General features: G+C 32.1%; 2 protein-coding genes across 8 annotated transcripts; one reads left to right on the forward strand and one right to left on the reverse strand.

Moving 5' to 3' along the window:
* The first annotated feature begins 158 nt into the window (after nt 1–158).
* LOC126869160 (G patch domain-containing protein 1 homolog) lies at nt 159–4,171 on the forward strand. 2 transcript variants are annotated; one of them, XM_050625361.1, is made up of 5 exons: nt 159–280; nt 698–832; nt 912–1,290; nt 1,354–1,578; nt 1,654–4,171. In XM_050625361.1, exons 2-5 carry the CDS (start codon nt 769–771, stop codon nt 3,893–3,895), a joined length of 2,910 nt encoding a protein of 969 aa, XP_050481318.1. In that variant the 5' UTR covers nt 159–280; nt 698–768; the 3' UTR covers nt 3,896–4,171. The 2 variants fall into 2 exon arrangements, with proteins under 2 accessions (XP_050481318.1, XP_050481308.1); XM_050625351.1 differs by having other exon boundaries at nt 263–403.
* On the reverse strand, nt 4,158–23,776 carry LOC126869016 (trichohyalin-like). 6 transcript variants are annotated; one of them, XM_050625098.1, is made up of 31 exons: nt 21,160–23,776; nt 19,985–20,077; nt 19,630–19,815; nt 17,029–17,127; nt 16,630–16,719; nt 13,400–13,548; nt 13,223–13,311; nt 12,284–12,367; nt 11,937–12,102; nt 11,422–11,647; nt 9,420–9,573; nt 9,233–9,362; nt 8,858–9,076; nt 8,578–8,751; nt 8,322–8,482; nt 7,953–8,235; nt 7,764–7,893; nt 7,573–7,687; nt 7,334–7,456; nt 6,906–7,253; nt 6,584–6,754; nt 6,335–6,490; nt 6,163–6,270; nt 5,801–6,076; nt 5,668–5,722; nt 5,464–5,605; nt 5,274–5,385; nt 5,082–5,188; nt 4,819–4,963; nt 4,639–4,736; nt 4,158–4,344 (listed from the first exon to the last, which is right to left on the reverse strand). In XM_050625098.1, the coding sequence occupies exons 4-31, from the start codon at nt 17,124–17,126 to the stop codon at nt 4,272–4,274; spliced, it is 4,182 nt and encodes a 1,393-aa protein (XP_050481055.1). In that variant the 5' UTR covers nt 17,127; nt 19,630–19,815; nt 19,985–20,077; nt 21,160–23,776; the 3' UTR covers nt 4,158–4,271. The 6 variants fall into 6 exon arrangements, with proteins under 6 accessions (XP_050481055.1, XP_050481074.1, XP_050481045.1 ...); XM_050625117.1 differs by lacking the exon at nt 19,985–20,077 and having other exon boundaries at nt 7,764–7,878; XM_050625088.1 differs by lacking the exon at nt 19,985–20,077.
* Between the last annotated feature and the right edge of the window lie 92 nt (nt 23,777–23,868).

Here is a 23,868-nt window from a genome sequence, read left to right on the forward strand (position 1 = left end):
CTATAATCTGTCCAGTTAATACTCTGGTCCACGGAATCGCTAGGAAAGACCATCCAGTTGGACGACCAATCAATTCGTGTTGAAAAAAGATCAAGATGGAAGGCAAGAATAGATTTCATTCTGCGAAACAGACAGAGACGATTGAGGAGTTATTCATAATATCTATGTATATATATATAGCGTTATCATGCGTAGGACGAAACCTCTTACCATCCATTTTGATATTTCTCGATTCAAAAAACAGACGGTTTCGTTAGTGTTTCCAGTTTAGGAGTGTGCAGTAAGCAATACTTATGTGATCGTAGCCCATATTACAGTTTAAGACTATATATTGCCTACATCAGAGATGATGAAAGATCTAGGAATATATTTCTATGTCCATGGAGCGAATCTACTCATTTCTGTATATATGACCGTATTATCCACTAATATAATTAGAATATCTGATCACGTGACCAATTGTGTTTACTTCTTATGACTCAACTCGTTGAATGAAGTACAGATCAGTTAGTTGGTTCAAAAACATTGATGTATTTTCTAAATATCTTATTTTATTTGTATTTTATCAGTATATAGTCTGTTTTAAGTACATATATATTCTATTAGAATGAGACGACACAAAGTTAATTGAAAATTAAAGGAACAATACATTCGTTGTGTATATATTTTCTAACCTCACATGAATTACTCTTGACAGTTAGACACGCTATGAACGAAGAATAAGTTCTACCATTAAATGTTAAAAATTGACTATTAGATATTGAAAAAATGAGTGATTCTGAGAACGAAAATTATGTTACTTTTGGAATCCCTCTTGAACCAATTGATGAAGGTTAGTAAAGATATTTTGGAAGATATAAAAATAAAATATTGATAGTACAGTATTTTATTTTCACATGCAATTATTGTAGATAATGTACCAAGGAAGAAACCAATGATGATTGAAGATCAATATGCATATGATGCACAAGGTAGACGTAGATTTCATGGTGCATTTACGGGTGGTTTCTCTGCTGGATACTTTAATACTGTTGGTACAAGAGATGGCTGGAGACCACAACGATTTAAATCTTCTAGAAGTAGCAAAGCTGGAAGTATTACTCAGCGTCCAGAAGATTTTATGGATGAGGAGGATACAAGTGAATTTGGAATTGCACCAACAGGGATTCGTGCTACAGAGGATTATATGGAATGTGGTCGAAGAGGTACAAAACGTGAGAGAATCACTCGTGACAGCAGTGGTCCTATTCCTGGTACTCCAGTATTGAAGGAGCTTTTGAAGCCAGTAAAGTAAGTGTTCCTTTGCTTTTTTTATATCATATTAATACCAATAATACATGTTTGATATAATAGGGAAACAGTTGGTATTATGTTACTAAAGAAGATGGGGTGGAGACCAGGTCAGGGAGTAGGATCAAGACTTACAAAAAAGGAGAAAGCTAAAATTGAAAAAAGGAATGAGAAGCTAAAACATATGCAGCAAGGATCTAGGAAGGCAAGTTCAGAAAATAGCTCTGATGATTCAGAAGATGATTATCAGAATGTTACATTTGCACCTGATGACTATGAGCCATTTAGGTAAATTCAAAATGTTGTATATAATTTTGATAAGCAAAATAAGATACATATATTAACTTTGCTTCATTTCTACAGATGTAACCCAAAAGATAATTATTTTGGCATAGGATACAGTGGTTTAGATAGAAGAACCATATTGTCTGGACATGTAAATTTATTTGAAACTCCAGCATTTAGCATTCAGGATAAGAACAAAAAATTATCGATACATGGACAAGCATTTGGAGTTGGCGCATTCGAAGCCGATGATGAAGATATATACGAGAGAGAAGATATGTCACGTTACGACTTTTCCTTAGGTCCTGAACGGAAAATCAAAACAAGATGGTCTGAGGATAGTAGTTCGAGAAATTTAAGCTACAACTGTTTAGAAGGCTTTGTATTGGCAGAAAATAAATTAGAATTGAAAAAGGTTTTTCCACCTCCGGAATTGCCTAAGAATTTTGTACCAGTACATACAGTTAGGAAGAGCAGATTTTATCCTCCGATTGATAATGTTTCTCGTAGAACAGAGAATGGAAAGCGCAAAGATCTCACAGCCGCGGATAGAGCCAAAATATTGGAAGATACATGCAATGTGAAAAAGACATCCGAAACGCATTCAGATTTGGTACCATCAGTTGCTTCCAATATCATTTCAAAGACGTTAAATTTACGTTGGAAGCAACAAACGGAAGAAAAACAGAAAGAAGAAAATCTACAAGCTAAGGCAGCTGTATCGTGGATGGAAAAATTGAACGCACAAAGTTTTGTTAAAGGAGGTGTCGTTGGACCCAGTAAAAATTCTGATGGAAGTTTAAAGAGATTAGAAGAATTTAAAGATTCCTCCTTGACTTTTGAGGGACAAAGTAAATTGGATCAAGATGATTCTGTGAAGAATAGCAATGTGAAACCATATTTTTCTGATTCTGATAAACAAAGACGATTTGAACAATATTTACTTTTCGTAAAAGAAGGAGAGAAAAATAAGCTTGAAAGTATACAGCCATTATCTATGACAGAATGGGAAAGAGAACATGAACGAATTGAATTTGAACAAGCAGTAAAACTGGTTGGGCAACCAACAAATGAATATACTGGGAGTAAATTTACAAGTCCTTCTGATTCCACGAGTTCAAATATTTCTGCAAAATTTAGCCAGGAGGATGAAATGAAACAAGCTGTAAAAATGAAAATGTTCGGGAAATTAACTCGGGAACGAATGGAATGGAAGCCAGCGAGCATAGTTTGTAAGAGATTCAATATTCCAGAGCCAAAAGTTGGTTGTGCTCAACCTGAGATGCAGAAAAGGTCAACAAGGTTTTCCATTTTCGATTCCTTTGATTGGAATAATTCTACGAAGTTTTTGCGAGCGTCGCAAGAAGTAAATGAAGCAAGTACATCGTCAAAAGACAAAAGCAGTATTGAAAATACAGGCCAAAACATTATTGACAATACAGAAAAAGGCGCTATTAACAATACGGATTCCAACATTAAAATGAGTAATAATATATCTTTTTATAATCATCAAATTTTCGAACCTGTGTCAGAGAAAATGAGAAATTTCGAAGTTTCTTATGAGAAAGTTTTTGGAAAAGAAGTTCCAGAAACGTCATCGACAATATTCGAAGACAAACAAAATCTGGACAATAACTTTGATTCAAATAGAATAACAGAGACTATAGATCAACAGAATAAAACTGAAGAAGATATCAATACTACAACGAAACCTACATCAAAAAGTAAATCAGAAGAGAAGAAGGATCTTTTTAAAGCAATTTTTTTAAGCAGTAGCGAGGAATCTGATTCCGAGCCAGATGAAAGCTTAGACAGTGAAGCCGTGAAGTCTGTTTTGATTGGTAAAGTTCCAAGCGAAGTAAATGTAAATAGAAACACCTCTCCACCTAGAGGAATTTTTGCAAAGGTGGATCTCGATAGCTTAGTTACTAATACAAAAAGTAGTATGCAATCAAATGAAACAACAAGTAAAGAAAAAGACATAAACATAGTAGATCCTGAATTAGGGATTGAACCCAAAGAAGATGATTCTAATTTCAATCCCACAGAGGCTCAATTATTATTGGATGTGTATGGACCTGCTCTTCCTTCGAGATTATTAAAATCTGAAAATGCAACCCCAGAAGCGTCCAGTTCGCAAGCTTTGAAGCCTGTGTCTAGAAGTGTTGTAGTACCACAACTTAAAGTAGACTCTAAAGTTTCTGGTGTATGGGTGGAGAAAGTGAAGAAGTCTAAAAAGGAAAAGAAAAAGCACAAACACAGAGAACACAAAAGTTCGAAACATAAGCGGAAATCAAAGAAAGAAAAGCGTGGCTCGTGACATAGGAAATAATTGGAATAGCGAAGGAATTACATGAAGAAGATGTCGATGGAGCAAATATATCCATTGATTATTTATTGTACGTTTCATTTTATTTGCATCATAGTATGGTGCCTTGTATATATTTAATGAAGTATTTGAAAATGCTTGTGCAAATCTGATATTAAGAGAGTAAAGGGATGTCGATATGTACATACATGAATACATATATGTACATCCTTTTGTTGTGTTCTTTTTTTGTATATGTTCTAATACACACGAGTGAGCAAACCCTTATTTCTGTATTATTCGGTGTTCAGAATTATTTGTTGTCATTACAATTGAATAATAGTATAGTATCTATAATGACATATTTTCCTCGGAATTTATAATCGAATTATTTGTTCGACGTTGTAGAGTTTCTCGATGCTGGCCTACTATGATTCGTAGAACTTATCTTCTTCTCTACACTGAAAATATAAGAACATCGTTACGATTTTATTCAATTAAAATTTTCTACCACTGACTCCAATTTCAGAGTTAATTTCTCCCAAGTAATTCGTATATACATATATATGTACATATATTATTATAATTTATTATTTATTTACCTTTTTTAACATTCTAGAAATGATATTTTTAAAAATATGTTCGAACTTAAAGCTTTTCTATAATTCCATCAATTATTAACAATGCCCGTTTAAAATATAGTAGATTTTTCTCACTATTTAATTTTTTAATTTTTGTTTTAAATAGAAACATACCTGCTGCTTCTTGATCCTCTTTTGAACATGTCTGTTAATTTTTTCTTTAGATTTTTCTTTTCAGTCTTCTCATTGATGCTTGTTTCAGATCCCGATGTCTGCAACAATAAAAAAGGAAATAATTTTAAAGTTATTGGTATAATAGTCTCTTTTAAACAAATAATGGCGTTGTTTACTTACTTGAAGAGAAAGATCCATAGAAATATTTGGATCATCCACACTGGCTGATTTAGTCAATTTAGTTGTAATCTTTTTTATTATACCTTTACTATGCTTTTTTTCTCGCTCCAACATTTCGCTTTTAGTAGAACCGGTAGAGAGGCGACTATGTATTATAAGAAATTTAATTATTAGCTTGTTTTTTTCCTGATGTTCTTAGTCAATAAATATTCAAATTATGCATTAGGAAACAAACAAAATTGAGGGGATGATTATCGAATTACCTGTCAACACTGGAATCTCTCTGCAAACTTTGTGCTCGTCCTTCAGCGTCTGAACTTTCTAATGATTGCAAACTGGACATGTTGCTATCAGTGCCCCAAATGCGTGACTATACAATTATGAATGAATAAATGTTAATATCTTTTTAATATATCTATTATCGAAAACTTAACAGCATTAGAACTATAACATACTTCTTCATTTCGTACTGATGTCTGTTCTAAAGATAAACTCTTTCTCTTCAAACGTGGTTTCGAACGAGATGTTGTTATACCTTTCCCCGGGTCACTTTCCACGGATGTTGATCTATAAAATTGATTTACTGTATATGAGTATCTAGGTTTTCATTAAAGAAAACAAATGGTCACTGTTAGTAATAAATACCTCTTGCCAAGTTTCTTCAATCGTGTTGTATTTACTTCGTCCGCAGATTTCTTCGATTCTTTCAGTTCTTTTGCCACATCCATTAATTTTTTAACGGTATACTCTAATTTTTCTGTTCTCTCAATAAATTGGGAATTTGAACCTATTAATAAGTTTGACATTATTGATTTAAAGATTGAAATATTTAATAATATTAATGATTACCTCTTATATCGCTTCTCGAATCCGACAGTGGCGATGATTCCCTAGATTTTGGTCCCTATATTACGAAAATAATTATTTATCATATTGATTTAGTTTACTTATTTTTTTTATTGAATTTGTAAATTTAATATACCTTTAATCGTCTTGGTGGAGTCGGTGTATAAGTATTTGCAGTTCCATTTTCTGCTATACCGTTCAATTCGGGGAAAAGTTTCATCAAGTCATTGACTTGTTGCATCAATACATTCAGATTTCGTAATTCAATCTGTTCTTGTTTACATTTCTTCAGTATTACATCTTTGAGTTCTTCTCTCTCCTTCTCGTGACGTTCCTTTTCGCGTCTCATTTTTTCGTTACTGGTCCTTAATTTTGCGTGAGCGTCCCTTAATTCGAGCAAATCGCATTGTAACTGAAAAAATTAATATTTTCAAACAACTCAGAATCGGAAGGAAACAGAATGACAATCCAAAATTTTATATTGGTCCTTTTATTTACCTCTAACAATTTCTTCTTGCTTTCTTCTTTCTCTTCATCGTACACCTTTTTCAATTGATCTTGCCGTCTCTTATTCTCCAGCCTTTCCTTGGAACGTTCTCTTTCAATCTACAAAAACATCATTTGTTTAGGCTCTTTATGTTAATAACATTAATTCTAGTTTAACATGTACTTCGAATAGAGTTTGTCGCAAATCCCTCGCCAGTGTAGCGGTCTCTTGCAATAATCTCTGATGCTCCTCTCTTTCTTTTTGCCACGCTAACTCCATACGAACTTTCAGTCCTGGAATCTTCGTTCTACCACTAGTGAGCACTTTCTCTTCTTCGAGCTAAAATTACAAGATAAACATAAAAAGAAAAACGAATAGTGTGCAAATGTATTTTAAATCATTGATAAGTTACTGGAGAAAACATTTAAATACCTCGTTAATTCGCGACTGCAGTTCAGATACTTTAACATGACTCGCTGACTTTTCGGATACCAATTCAGCTTTCAATCTGGATGCTTCTAATCTCGCTTCAGAAAGCTCGTCTTCCAAGCTATTAATCTGCGTTTCTAGAACCAATTTACTGGCACCAGATACTTCCTCTTCCTAAAAAATGAGAAATGTTGTATAAATAAAAATGTAAGGATTACTTTTAAATTGAGTTAAAAGTAATCACTCTTGATGTAATATACAAATAGATCCAGGGAAGTGAGCGTAATGTTGGTGGGTAAAAAGAAAAAGATTAAAAATAACCAACCTCGTCAGATTTTCCAGAAGATGCGTTCGACTGTCTACCTCTAGCAGACTTTAATTCTGCGATAGTTTTTTGAGCACCTTCTAACATATGTTTATATGTATCGCGCTCGCGTTTGTACCTAGACAATTGATTTTGAATAGCTTGAATTTCATCGTTGATAGCAGTGATTCTATGCTCATAACGCATTTTGCATTGAGCTAAATCAGCTTTCTTCGCTTTCTCCATGTTTTCAAGGGCGTTTTTCAATTTTCGTATCTCCGACTCCAAAGCTGTTGTGTCTGGTGTCAGAGCTTGATGGATCTTTGATACTGCTTCATAGTCCTTCAGTTTGTCAGAAAGGTCGTCGTTCTGCAAAGTATATATTTTAAAACAAAACTTATTACATAATTTATGCTGTTAAACAAATATGTATAACTTAATTTTCTTACCGCTTTTCTTAAATCTTCTAATCGCGTTACTAATGTATTGTTTTCTTTCTTCAAATTGCTTATGTCATTATTCAAATCTGTTATCAATGCTTTGTTTGGCAGCTCACTCTCTCGTATACGATTCTGGAAATTTATATTAAAGATAATTTTTTACAATTAATTAAAGAAAATTGTAGTATTCTTCAAAATAGATTTTAAAATCGCGGATATAATAGTTAATTATATTATTTTATACTCACTTCTAGAGCTGATCTCTCTGATCGCCATTCGCTTTCTTTTATTTTCATTGATTGTCGCATTGATTCCAATTCTCTACGAATACCTATCAGCTCTATATTTTGCTCTCGTAATTTGCTATATTTAGATATGATATAGAAATAATTAAAAATACTTTGTTTCATTGTAATTAATTAAGCGTATTACCCATTACCTATTAAGCGACTCATTATCCAAATCCAATTGCTTTTTCAAATTCGTCAATTCCTTGTATTTGTCATTCAGATTATCATATTCCAGTTGTCCTTTCTTGAGCTCGTTCTCCAAATCTAAAATATAGGCCACTGTTATCTTATGTAGACTTTTCTGATGTTTCTCGTGTCGCCATAGTGAAGTAACTTACTCAGAATTTTTTCATTGTACGTCTGCCTCAATTCATTCATCCGTTTCGTGTTCAATCCTGTTTTCTCCAATGCACTGATCTTCTTTTTCAAGGTAGCTACTTCACTCTCCTTTGATTCTTTCTCTTGATCGACTTGAGATAACAATTTTTCCTTTTCTTTCTTTAATTCCGAGACCTCCCTAGTCAGATCATTTATTTTCGTGGAATTGGAGGTTTTTGTGTTTTCTAATTCCTTCTTCAAGCGTTTTAACTCAGTATCGAGCTTAGTCTTTGTTTGTTCAACCTGCATTATAATATTATGTTAATATCTGTATTAATGGCGTTTTTAATTATTTAATTAATGTAATTTTTATCTAAAAAGGTAGTTACTGATGTCATTGATTGTTTCATTTTCGATTCTCGTTCCGTATATCCTGACAAATCATCTTGTAGCTTCTTCGATTTATCTTTTTCCAAAAGCAATTCTTTCTTCAGATCGTTTATCGTTTTCTCCAACTTTGCACCTTCGTTCTCTGATGTCTTGGCTGTTTCTATACAAAAGTTGGAAAAAAGAAAAAAGATTAATTAAGAAAATAATTGTTATTGATAGAAAAATTCAGTATTTTATTTATGATAACTTTTTTACCTAGATCCTTTTTCAATTGTACAGTTTCGTTATACACTTTAAGTTTCTCTGCGGATAGAGAGAGAAGCTTCGATTTTAGCTTCTCTTTTTCCTCGAGCAGTGCTGTCTTCTCCTGGTCCCATGTCTTCCTTTCGTTTTCTCTCAATGTCACTGCCTCCTCCAATTTCTTTTTTGCTAAAGTATTTCATACCAGAATAGATTTACTACACGTGACTTATTCAATACGTTAATACGAACACGTTAATAGGAAAAGTATGTTTAAAATAATCGAAATACTTACTGTTTTGCAAATCCATATTTTTTTCCTCGACTTTAGTACTGAATTTCTTCTTTTCTTTCTCATCTAACAACTCTTTCATAACAGAATCGAGCTTTTCCTTAAGTAATTCATGCTCCTTTGAGAGTTTGTCGTATTTCCCGTGGTTATCCTTGATTTTCATGTCCTGAATGTCCACCTCTTTGCCATCAGAAATATTCGTGAAGACAGTCATCATATCTCCTAAAGAATACAATTCGTTTATTTAATATTATGATTAAGATGGTGAATTAAGATAAATTTTTTTAGATATTTTTTTTAATAATTAAGATATTTATATTTTATCTCTAGATTATTCTTAATATCATTATACAAGTAGTGTTTTAGTTTAGAATGAACCTATTTCTTTTTCCATCTCTTCCACCATCTTCTTCAATTGTACTTTAGTTGTAAATTCAGTCGCCTTTTTCAGAGGCCTACTTTGGAATTCTCCTTTAACCTTTTGCAACGTTTCTTCAACTTTCTTCACCTAAAATAAAATATTTTTATTACTAATTTCTCATTTGAGCTTTATACGGAAACTTGCCTCTTCGTATTTCTTTTCCAGAGTAGCTTTCTCAGTTTCTAGTTCTTCCACCTTCCGCTCAACTTTCCTCAGTTTAAACGATAAGATTCGACAATTCTTATTCGACTGTTCCAAACTTTTTCGCAAACGAACGTGTTCGTCCGCTTGCTCATCCCTTAACAACACGAAATACTATTCTTAAGAGTCTCGACGAAATTTCTATCCAAAGACTATAGTATATTGGAACCGGATAAAATCGATTCAATAAAAAATTCCCAAAATGATTACTAGACCGCAGATGTTAATGCAAATTTATATATTTTTTTAAAATATAATTAAAGAAATAAAACCTAAATAGAGATTTGTTTCACTCTATAAATATTATAATCAGTATCTTTCTTTGGATATTTTCCATCTATTTTTTAATATTATAGGCATTCAGTACGTTCCATTACCTAAATTGGTCGATATCATCATATACAAATTTCAAATTTTAAGACAAGTCTAAATATTTTCAAAAACGATACTCTAGATATTCTAAAGAATATTCAAGTTATTGTATTCAGAAGTTTCAGGATATTTAATTTTCATTTATATAATTTCCAAATAATTTAGATAATTTATTCCATCTATAGGTAATTATTCATATTCTTTTATAGATTATCCAGTTCCGTGAAGTTCAGTAGCGTGTTATATTTACCTGAGTTAATTGGTCACGTATACATTTAATCAAACGGAAGCCGAAATGCCATTCAGGGTGGGCGTAAGCAGGAGGAAGCGTACGCGTGATAAGTGTACAAAAATCGAAAGGGTTCGACGACAGTATAACGTTCCACATTACTGCTGTCTATGTTAAAAATGCTATTTCATTATACATATATCTCGTTCCTTTGCTCTTAAGATTCATTACATGGGTCTCGCGTTTATTCGCGAACGGTCAAAAATAAAATGTGGTCAAATATGTACTCATTTTACCAAGCAATGAAACGTCCACGTTCGATCCAGCTTTTGGCGAAAAACAGTGCCGTTCTTGTGTTGGAATCTTCCGTCCAAATTGACGTCCTGCAACAATTCAGATAGCTCATTTTGCTAAACATTTTTGGGCTGTGTGTCCTTTCTTCGTAGACATTACGTGGTAGAGGCGACAGCTTTAATTAGATATCTCCTTTATTTTGTATCTTTTGCTTAAGCGTTCCTCCTGAGTGCGAATCATGAAAAAAATTCGATTTACTTTTCTGACCATTTCATTTGATATCTTATCTGTTTTAGATCATTTCTTTCAAACGATTATTCCAATTTAGAATGTTTCTTTGTTTTATCTGCTTCTGGTTCCAGCTGCAGTAAGTGGAAATCCACTGTTTTCGAGCCCCTTCAAGATATTTTCATTTCTGAACACGGTTTCGTGTTTCTTCCAAGTTGGTAAACTTTTTCTTTGTTTTTTTCTATGACACGATAATATTGTACGAAAATATCTCGTGTCGTATCGTGCCAATATTGGTCGCGTTTATTAATACAAACAGACATATATGTTATTGATAAACACGAAAAGGATCACAGGTGGGCGAGTCGTAATTCGCTGTTGTGATCAATCAACTTCTGTACTGATTAGTTAATCAATTCGAATTCAAACAAATCAGTTAGTAAAATGCAGTGGAATCTTTATTTTCCTATACACGATGATCATTTTATACTTCAAATATCTATTCTTCGTTTCATAATTATTTAATTTATTTGTTTTTTTTCATTAAAATGTCACAAAGATTGCACTACGCATGAAATTACAGGGCGTTAAATCGAATTTTTTTTTGCTTGAGAATTTCTCTTGAAAGCTTATAAAACTTTACTTCAGTGGTACATACAATAAAATAATTAAATTATAAACATTTACTTTGATAGTATATAGGTTTGAAACATAGTTTTAAACAATAAAAAGAGAATTATTATGAACTGAAAAAGAAGCCACGGTAAACATGCACATAGAAAAAATGTACTTATATTTAAAGATAAGAAAATGTAAAATTACCTAAACGTATCTTGCAGTTCGTATATCTCTTCCTCCAATTGCCGTATTTCTTTCTTCATATCTTCGTTGTCATCCATCAAACTCTCGCATAAATTCTCTGCTGCCTTCAATTTCGAACGTAGCTCATCCTTTTCCCGGTCTCGTTCTCCTCTAAACGTTTTCGAGTTCACTTCTTTCTCCAGGTCCCTTATCTTGGTCAATAAACTGTTCTTTTCTTGCGTAAGCGCTGAATATTATTAATATTATTATCATTTCTCAAGTAATTGAATTATCCAGAATTGAAAGTCCATAGATTAAACTAGCAGTGGAGAAAATAATTAACAATAATTTACTGTTTACTATAGCAAAAACACTTCCAAATTGTAAATTTCAAATTGTTAAATATTGGTTTTTATTATATTATCAAATTTCTAAAAGCATTTCTAAAAATTTCTCCATTTCTTATCATAAATTTTGTAAAAATTTATATTTTCTAATTTTTATATATTAATTTATTCAGTTTTCATGGGTAATACCTTCATTCTTCTTCTGTAATTTCTGTACTTCATTCGGTGCAGCTTTACTCGATATGGTTTCCATAGTTGCTAATCGCCTCATCAGGATCTCGCTCTTTTCCTTTTCCGCCCTCTCGCATCGCGCTTGCAATTCTCTTACTTGTAGCCTTAACTGTTCTACCTCGCTCTAACGATAATAAAATTCCACCGTTATTCCTTTAATTTTCACACACACGTGTGGATAATTATCAATCTTATCTACAGCACTAATCGTAAGATTATTATTGCTACAAGCGTACTACATATATGTATATAAACCGATTAGTAAGAAAGATTAGAAACGAAATGAAGAATGCTGTTATGGTTACTTTTTCCGTCCATTCTTCGCTTGCCATTCGTCGTTCTCCATTTTTTTCGCTGCTTTTCGAAGAACCAGTCTTCGACTTCTTCACCTGAATAGAAAAAGCAATGTACAACAAGGAAATTCAATTTTTCCATGTACGATTATTAACTTTCGTGAAGCACTAAAAGGTAAACATAGTCAGATTAAGTGATAACCATCGTGAGAATTGATAGCGGTAAAAAGAAAGTTGTTTACGTGGTGTAATCACGTGTATACATTTTGATGAACGTTCCATTCAATGAGCAAAGTTATTGAGATCTTCTTGAGAAGCTCAAGTGTGGTTAAATTTGCTGTCGTAAATGTACAACGTACACACATATACAAATAATTGAAAACATTCCAGCAAGTTGAACGAAAATGGTTCTGTTAAAAAGCTCCAAATTTTTGTTTATATGTATATCGTTAGTTTGGTAGAAAAATGATATAAATTAAAGAAAAGGAAATTTCTCAGGAAATTGCTTTGTAGGGTTTCTAATAAAATATTATTTAACAGTATCGCTTATTCAAGAGGGAGTTAAAATAATCCTATCTTGAATTTTGACATTGTTATTGTTATATATTACAAGTTTTATAATGAAGAACCTATTTGTAGATTAAATTTTTATAAATGTTTCAAAAGTGAAGATATTTCACTCTTTTCTAGCAAGTCGACAACGTAGTTACACATAAATGATTATTATAGACTGATAACAAAATGGAACAGTCATTTAACTAGGTTAATTGATTTTTAAAGCTTAAACGCATAAATATTTAGGAATAAATATTCAATTGAAACCAAATTAGCTCTTATTCATATATGTATACATATACATTAACAAATCCCAGTAATAACAAGATAAAAGTTACAACATTGCGATAAGCAACATTTAAAACTCACAAAATCTCACAGCGATCGAAAATTTACCTGGATTATGAACTCGACGTCATTTTCTGAGGCGCTCTCATTGCTGTTATCTATAACCTCCTTAATTTGTAACTTGGTTGGCCTCCTATCTGCAAATAACGGGATGAATTTGACAACAAAGAAAAACACGCTTATCGATAATCTTGATAAAAAGCAATATTTATTATATGTAAGTACCTTCCAATCTCTCTTCGTTGTCGATAGCAGAAAGATCCATGAGCGAAGTCCAACCAGCTGCTGCGTACGATGACTCTGAGCTTGCTCTAAAGTCATCTTTTGCCAAATTTGTCGCTGAAGACCAACCACGTCTTCCATTCTCGGCAGATCTACGACACAAGTGTTATTGTAAACATTTGATATAACCTCCTATTAAAATTTCCTATGAATCAAATTTGACGATTTTATCGCAATTTGTAATTGATCCAATACAGATCAACTTTTATCTGAAATATTTTTGTGTTACATTATCAGAAGTGTTTAGAGAGCATTACTGCACACTGTTTTTCGTTGAATATTCTCAGTTCCACAATTGTTATCTTAAATACTATATTTTTATAATAATTATATAACTATTGTACAATAGCGTTTGTTTGTCGTATGGTTTTCATTTACTTGCCGTACTCTTATACCAAACATTAGTTAAAATTATGAGGTGAAAAATCTATTTAACAGAATAAAGGTAATAAATTTAGATGAAGCTTTGGATAAAATTTCAGATTAATTGGATCATGAAACGACAGAACAAATGTTGGATCAGAGTCCTTTAAACTGTAAAAGCCTTTGGCTGGAGCTAAAATCCACCATGAAATAGTTATGGGTTTTATATCCCAGAATCATATCGAAAGACCAGCTCAGACTATTTCGGTATTTTGAGCCTGGAGTCATTATATTTTCGGACCTTTCCTTGGTGATTCTGGTTAGTTTCTCGAATTCCGATAGAAGATAGTTTCGGTGTATCTTAAGATTCTATTATTTTAACTGTCGAAGCCCCACGATTTTAAGATTACGTCTGCTCGTAATTTGTAAAGTATAGGATATAGCTAAGCTTCATGCTATTATGATTATAGTTACCATCGCATATTCATCTATATCATTGCATATCATTGCATACTCATCTAAAAAAGACTCAATTTTTAATACATATGCTGCTAAAATTTACTCCTTTTAGATGAATTGATAATAATATCTATGTTAGTTATAGGGAACGTAAAAAAAGTAAAAAAAGTGGGACTCGCTTACTTTTCCAAAATCTAAAATTGGAAGTTTGACAAAAAGTTGAAATCTATTACGAAATAATTTCAATTTGAATTTCACCAAATTTAGTGTTCTTCGCGTTCTTTCTTTTTTTTTCGTATGCAACGTTTTACGAAATTGCAATTGAAATATCTTTTAAATTAATCATTTTTCGACCCAAGTACTTCAATATCTTTTTGTGAAAAAGTGCGTCGAATGGTTTATAAAAAATTATACTGTTAAAAAAGGAGTATAATTGCATCTGCGAAAAAACTAGTTAGCACGGTAGAGAATGTTAAACAGTGAAAAATTTTCCTTTGCGATTTTCCTTTAACTTTACTTGAGTCAGAGTTATGATCTGTCCTAGTTGCTAGAAACACCCTGTACATATTATATGTATAATCATTCTGTGATCCTATAATTACGGGCTAACGAATACAAATGAAATTAAAATCAGCCTGTTATAACCTCCGACTTTTGATACGTCCATAATCACAATTTCAGTGAATGGTTTCAATAATTATTTCCTCTTTCTATGCTTATTTTTGTTTCTTATTTTCCATATGTTGCGCATATGTATATACTACGAATAAATTTCGCTAAATGACTTTTCGCCTTCGAGGTTCTGGGATAAGTGCTGAGTCAGTCCTTTCGCCACGAAGTTCGCCACTTTCCTCACTCCGTGACCAGATTTTTCTAAACCATTCTTACTACTCTATACTATACGCGCACCACATGACGTCAGATCATCGGTTGTGGGTGCATTCCTGCAAACTCCGAACTCTGAACTCCGAAATTATAACATTCGCAGCTCCTAGAGCTCTCTCAAATCTATATATCCACTCCTTAAAACTATGTACAGGTAGTGCGAGGTCTGCAACACAGACCCATGAGACTACCTCCGGGCGGGCCAGTGATTGTCGGCTTTTTGACGAAATGTGTAGCTCCAGCTCCGGTTCCTGCAAGGTAGAAGCAATATCTTGTACTATCACTGTCTGTATTTACATAGCTGAAGTTGCACCTTTGATCTCGCCAAAAAGCCGACAACCATTGGCATTGGCTCGTCCAGAGGCAACCTCGTGGATCTGCCTCGTAGCCCTCGCATTGTCTGTAGTCTGCACATAGCTCTATAATCGAGCTTGTCGCCAAGTCACCCTCTTGAGAGACCTTGACACGTACAGTCGCTTTTTTAGAGTGATCTAACGCTACATATATGCGTGCGCGCGCGCGCGCGTGTGTGTGTGTATTTTAAACGAGTAGAATTTTTCCCTTATTATATCATGTAGTCATTTGAATGAATTGTAAGAGGCTTGTGTAATTTTTAATATACTCAAATTATGATTTTGCAAATGGAGTTATATCTTTAGTTATACAATTACCAGAATATAGTAACTAAGTTAAAAGGTTTGTATTCAATGCGATTTTCGGTAATAAGCTGCCGCCATCTTGAATTTCGATGGTGTTTTAATATGTTGTTGACGGCATAATTCTGAATAAGCTTTTGTAGTATATGTAACCGTCATTTGATCTTAATTTCCAAGATATTTGCAAAAAACTATCGGTACCACTACATTGAATTCTACCTCCAATTGTGCGTCCATGACAGCGTAAGCGCTAGTATTGTTTGCCGCTTACTTCACAGTTAAACTTCACACATACAATGACGCCTAAGTCAAACCTAATTCTTATCATTTGTTTATAGTTTATATATGTTTGGGTCAAGTGTCATTTTATCTGTGAAGTTTATCTATAAACCAATGGCCGACAACCAATGCACTTACGCTGTCACGGACGCACAATTGGAGGTAGAATTCAATGTAGTGGTACCAACAGATTTTTTGCAACTACATATCTCGAAAACTAAAAGAGACCAATGGTAACATACAAAAGAAAAAGTTTTTTAAAATGTTGATTTCTCTAATATATTAAAAAATCATCAGAATCCAAAATGGTGGCAGCTTTCTAAATAATTATTTAACAAATTTACGTTTCTATAGAATATTTTATGTACATATTTTAATACATGTTATATGTTGTAATATGTATTCCAGGTTTAATCATTTACATTACACATATATTACCATATATTATCATTATTTATATGCACATATTTTTACATCAACTACTTGCACTCTTGCATAAATACATAAACATCTGCAATACTAATCACTTACCGGCCTGAAGATTGCTCGTACGATAAACTAGGTGACGACGATGTGATATCCTTCAAGCTATCTTTCTTGCCTCCGTGCTCCTTGTAATCTCTAAACATGTTTTTATTATGATTATTCAAGCCTTTTTAGCCAGATCTAATATCTTTTCTTCCTACTCTTTAACTGCAGTGACTACGAAAAGTATTTGCACCATTCTATTTAGATATTAATTAATTAGATCTAAGTATATTAAATTTTGTATTATTTAACCACCTTCATACTACAAAAATTTGGTATTATGAAGATAAAATTTAGTAAAAAAACTGCTTCATTGGAAAATAAGACTATGTGCAAATATTTCTTGTTGCCATTGTATATACATAACTTTTACAATGATAGAAATAGGCGACTAAATAATACCTGAAGCATCTTTTGCAACGGGTTGGCCATCGCACTTGTGGATGGAAACCAAGTGGACAGAGGGGATCTCCTTTCTTCGAGGAATACATGTGGTGCATTCTACATGTGAAAACGAGAAATATGAATCGTTACGAAACACAATGCAAGTGATCTCGAATATAAACGTACACTTTCGGATAAGAAACACATGGCACAGAATTGAAAAATTTTATTGAATAACAAGCAGAAATACGAAAATATATTTCATTAACTTAACAATTAGTTTTTAATATACCACTATATAGTTCTGAAATGAAAACAAATATTTTTCCCATAATAAATAATACCCAATTTGGTCTTCCCATAATACCCAATTGTGGTCCACATCATTGCGTTTTTACCCATTTGTAGACAACTTGCAAATTTCTCTTCCGTCTGTAAATCATGATACTAATACATACTTCCATCTATTTGAACCATCAATTAATCTTTTCTCGTCAGTGAAAATAATATTTCTCCAGTTTTCAATTTATTTTAAATGCTTTGCGACAAATCCCAGCCTTTGCTTCTTACGAACATCTGTTAATTGGAAAAACGAATAGTATAAAGTATATTCACTTGATCAACCAATAAATACAAGCACATACAGTACGTATTGCGGAGAAAAATGCTTATTCCAACAAAATAATGCCGCGGCCGCACCGCACAGTCGGGTCATCCGACCTAGATATGATAGAAAATTGTCGAGGTAAGCCAGTAAGAGCAGTTTATAAAAATATACAATTCAAATAAAAAAAAATTCAATTTCAAAAGCTATTCAAATCGTCATCAAAAAGAATGACAGCAGTTGTAAAAAATAAAGGAAGTTCCACGAAATATTAACATGACAATATCTTTAATGAATTTGAGTAAATTTTCCTTTTTCTGCAGCATGTGCTATCATTTTGTCCGACTGTATTCTTGTCATATTTCTAATTTTGCAGGAAAGATATCAATTTTCACTTCAGAACTATATAGTGGTATTAATATTAGGTCGTTCGAAAAGTTTCTTTCGTTTTATAAGAAAATAATGAATGCACAACATTTTCCATTTTATATTATTTTATCGAATTATGTATGATCAATTTTATTCTATCAAAATAAGGATCACAACGTTCGACAGATTAAGTTTCATGTTTGTATGAAGATGCATCATTGTAAAAGACGGGTCTGTAAAAGAAAAGACACATATATATTCGGACAACCTAATAAAAACTAGCTTTTAAGTTAATAAAATATATCTGTGTATTTCTGCTTGTTATTCAATAAAATTTTCCGAATTTGTGCTATATGCTATTTGTTTGTCCGGAAGTGTACTTAGTAGCTTTCTATTATACAATAGGTAAATATCGTAGATGTTTGGCATGTCATACTTCTAGTCGCGTGCAGTGCAACACATAGGTTAAATCGACACTTAGACACGACGTCAGTTTACATGATGCGAGATAACGCGATGCATGCTTGTAGAAGTGGTTTTTCGATAGAACAAGAATATTTTCGCTCGTCCAGGGAGACGTTACGGTTGACGGTTAGTAGGAAGCGTTCGGAACGATTCCAAGTTTTTCAATAGTATGATAATTCGAATCACTTTAAAGATGATTCTTATAATTCTTGAAACTTTTAAGTTGGAGATCTTGGTAGATGTTGAATATTGGAACTTAGTGTAGTAGTTATAAGAAGTATTTACACGCTGGTTAATTAGACCAATTACATGCTTTTATATGACAATAAACACTTAATACTATGAAAATGGATGTAGAACCTGATTAAAAATAAGGATCTGTGCAAATACTTTTTGTAACTTCTATAGATCTTTAAGATTTTGATAAATCTTGAAACTCTCAATACATTTCAAAGCTTGATGATTATTCAGTTTATGGTTATATGTATACTATAAAATATCGAATACCTCTAAACTCTCAAAACATTGAAACCTATCAAATCTATCAAGATTTAACCAAACTTTAAATATTCAAGACCTATTAAGATCTTTAAGAGAGTTAAATATAAAATCTGTTCAAAGTGATTCAAATTTTTCGCCACATGTACGTCTACATATATCCGAAACGGTTTAAAGCTCCAGAGTGCATAGCTAGTTGCAAGATGTAGCTCATTACACATAAATAACCGATGAATTTGTACTCTGGTATCGTGCTGTTTGTAAATAAGAAAATAAATCATTAGTGTCGAGGTGTCAACATATACATATGACATACACACACACACACATATATGTATATATGAAGTATTAGATTTTGTGTACTAATAGTATAGATAAATAATTTGCTTTCCATTTATTTTAATCATAGTTAATACACGTTGCCAGCCATAAATATTGGGACAGGTACATTCATTGAAGGATTTTAACACATTTTACTTTACTCAGTATTTTAAATTATTGATAAATAATAGATTTATAATAAGATACATAAAAGATAAAAACAGTGAAAAACATATAATTTGTATTAAATATCAGTTAATGTTTTAATATTCATGACTGACAGTACAAGTGTAAGACAGCGAGTAGAAACAAGAACGGTGACATGTGATTCATCACAGGGATCCTGATAAACTGTGTCGTACCACCATAAACGAGTTACGTGAGAAATATACGAGGTTGGTAATCGGAAATCTCGACGATTTCCAGCAGAGCATATCTCGCAAAAGCGTCACATGGGGCGCAGATATATTTCGATGTGCCTTTCACAATTCTAACAGGTATAAAGGCTTGCTCAACGAACAATCGATATTGACGCTAGCAGAATTTACCTAAAAATAAAACCTTGAATTAATATAATAAGAGAATAAGAGTTTCGTAAGCAGTGAAGACGAGACTTAAGGTGAGGCTTGGTTTTCGACGAATCGCGAAATACTTGGCAAGGGATAAATGAAATTCAGCTCGAAACTATGTTTTATAGATCAAATAGTTATAATGTACGTTTAGGAAACCTTGATGGAATCTACAGCCTGTGTGTCGACGCGGTTCCAAATTGTCTTTCATCCATCAACGGTGCCATTATTTGTCCGATTTCTAATAATAAATTTGTGGAAAAAATAAATAAATACTTCTATAAATCTAAATGTGAATATTTATGCATTTAAAGAACATTGAAAAGTAAAAGATTTACTTTATAGAATGCACGTAATATGAAGAAATATTGGGCTGTTTGGAAAATTCATAGTGTTTTTACTAGTTAATTTATTCTCTTGTATTCTGTATATTATATTAGAAAAAATAATGGGTAAAGTATTTAATAGTAGTGATGGAAAATTATAAAAATATATGGTGCAAGTATTGTTTATCGATGTACTAATTTCATAAATATGCAATATCTTCAACTTGTTAATAAATTTAAATAAATTTCGCTACGAACTTCCGAAAAATCCAATATATAAAATATTCAAAGTGAAGCACATGTTATGATAGTAGACAAAATATATCTATTCAGGTTTCAGTTCTTTAATTATTTGGATAAAAGTACGGATTTGCATAAACGTCTGCAGTCTATTAATCAATATGGAATGTGCAATCTCGTTACTCTTTTATGTTCACTCGGTATCAAATTTTTCGATTTCGATATTATTTAGTATACATTTGGCTTAAATGAAAATATATTATCAACGTCTAACAGATTTTTTGTCATAAACAATCTTAATCATTGGATTAAAACAAGTTTGCATCGCTTTATTATATATGCTGGGGTTTTCATACAATCGATATATCCAATTAAGAAACATCGATCCAATAAGATCTTCGTATTTCAATCATTGAACCCACACCGAATCGATGTTCTTCTCCCCAAAAAACTTCACGCTTCTAACAGTTTATGTTTCCGAATTCCATAACAAAAATCGCTAATTGTATTTTAACGCATAGAATACGATTTTTAAACTTACTTTCTTTCCAAACAAATATTTTCTATGGAAGGAGCCTCTGCTGAATCAATATGTAGTTCCAGTTCTTAAAAACTTTAATCCGACTTTGAATCGCATTCCATAAAATACTCCTCTTATTCAAACAATCGAACACACACAAGATTTCTCTCTTTCTCCCGATTTCGAACTCGATTTGATCTTATGCAATTTCATATCGATCAGCGTGTAAGTACTTACTTGATCGATGTTCACCCAAATGCAGCAGGCGGGTGGGATTAAATTTGTCCTAGGCGTCGTTAAAAATGCTCGAGCGCATTTTTCATGAGTACATCTTTCATTTCGAGGATACAAAATACGAGGAAACCCTCTAGTCTCATATTAAACGAATATAATAAACGAACAACATAAGTATAATTGTAATCTTGTAACCGATCACTAGGCGTAACGAGTGCACTTGTTCAAAGCGTTTCTCTATTTTTTAACATTCACGGTTCGTTTACATGTTTCGACGTTTTTCACTGACGCACTGATTTCTTCTTTTCCCTTATTTTTGTTCTCTAGGTAGTTGCGACGATCACAACGTCGATAGACGTCACTAATACCACTGACACGGTGCTGCTATTACGAGGGTTAGGCCGTTACTCGCTTCGGACTCGCACGTATGATAATTTGGATCACTGCCAAAATGTATATTTATCTCTAGCTATAAATATATTGCGCTTCTTTACGAGTATTTTGCGCACACATACGCGTACGCGTGGGGTTAAAGGTATCTACAGAAGCAATACCGCATCTGGCCAGTTAACAAGGGAGGATTTCTATACCTGTATTCTCTTACACAATTAACCCTGCTACGTTCTTTTGGTTATGATCGATCTAATCGTATTTTTTAATATACTCTGCAGTTTTAGAAAAATATGAAAGAAATGTTATTAGTACCCTACATATGTAATGTATGCCAATAACTGGATTGTGGATTTTTATGCATTTATGTGAAATTTAAAGATACAAGAGTGGACAGAATGTATATAATATATATATAACTTCATATTCATTATAATTTGTAGGAAACGAATCTCTATTTAAATTCTATTTCTTTAAAGTTGTATTATATACAGGAGATCCTTACTTTGTTCCGTATAACTTTGCCAATAGAATCTACAAGTGAAAATAAGTAAGAATATCATATAAACATACGCTCAAAAATGCTTTGTTATACAATTATGACAAAAATTCGAAATAACAATTGACGATATATACCTACGTTAGTTCCATTTCAAAGTGTCGTCCATTCTTATAAATACAGCTTTGGCATTTGTCAGATATTGAATTTATTGCAAATTTCTCGTTGATTTCCTTGCATTTTATTGAGCATAATTCATTTATAAATTATAAATATTTTTGCATTAATTCCTCTTATATATTAACGACCTCAGGATTTACACAGCTTCTATAAACAGATCAGATAAATATTGCCAATCTGTTCTTATGCTATCGAACGAAAATCTATACGTTGTTATTTCGAATTTTTGTTATAGTTTCTTAACGAAGCATTTTCAAACTTATGTTTATATGATACTTTTTTTTAATTTCACTCGTAGAATCTGTTGGCAAAGTTATACGGAAAAGCGTAGGCACAACCTGTATAATAATATATCGTATAGTATAAAAATATAAATTTGTATAAAAATCTGCAGTCCAATTATTGTTCCATAAGGTTTAAACAAGTAATTCAACAGGTTTTTTTCATACTAGAAGTTGCAAGGTACAAACTGTTTATTAATATTAATGATTATACAAATACTCAGTCATTCAGAATTATACTCAGGAACATTACACATAAAATTATTCTCTCCACCTTGAACATAGTACATTTATACGCAACTGCACAAAAACATCTAGAACAAATTTTGCAAATTTATCCCAGTTTTTTGTTAAAAATAAGTAGTTAATGATATGTATTATCGAACGATGCATTTTAATACGATCTTTAAGTTAGCGTTAATTAAAAACGCTATGGATAAACGTATTTACCATCGCTAATAATGCGAATTATATGATACAAAATTATTTTGTAAAACTCAGCATACAATAAGGTACTAGAATATATGGAATAAAAGTTAAAGACAAAAATTGATAAGGATTGTCTTTATTATGAGCTCTTTAATTATTGTATAGTTTTCACTTTCTTTTCACCGCATTACAATTTTATAGGTGATAATTTGGTAGATGACAGTCGTCATTATTAACTATATATCGAATGGCATATTGCCCATAATATATTCCCGGTTTACGTACATCTTTTGCTACCAGTTATTAACACTAATTTTACCAGGCCCGTTCTAATAATCGGTTTCCAAATTTAATTTAAAATTGTACATTCATCGTTATTTCTTTTATTCACTTAACTTTATATAATTCTTATATTATCTGATTAATCAATTTCTCAATTTCTGTTAATATAAGAATTTACATAAAGTCAGATGAGCAAAAGAAATAACGAATGTACAATTTTTAATTAAATTTTGGAACCGATCATTTGACCGGATCTGGTAAGGTTAGTGTCAAGCAATCTCGAAAATGGAAATTGTATTCTATTATACTATTGTAAAAGAAGATTTATTAATGCAAAGTAACTATTTTCTTTCAGAAATTTAAATTTTAATTGAAATTTTAATTTTCTATATTTATTATCTTAAATTATATTGTAATGTAGTACATTACAATTTTCTATTTGTTATATTATTTGTAATTATGAATTTATATTGCTTACAATTGTATAAAATTCTTAATTTACGAACATGTTACATGTAATCAATTAAAATCCCACGTGTAATATGTATTGAAGAATTCCTTTCACTGATAGAAAACCAGTTTCAGTGAAACCTTAACAAGTTGTGAAATACTGCTATTCATCGAGCACGTAATGCTTACGAATACGCAAGG

This window comes from Bombus huntii, chromosome 1, assembly GCF_024542735.1.
Source record: "Bombus huntii isolate Logan2020A chromosome 1, iyBomHunt1.1, whole genome shotgun sequence".
NCBI classification, from domain to species: domain Eukaryota; kingdom Metazoa; phylum Arthropoda; class Insecta; order Hymenoptera; family Apidae; genus Bombus; species Bombus huntii.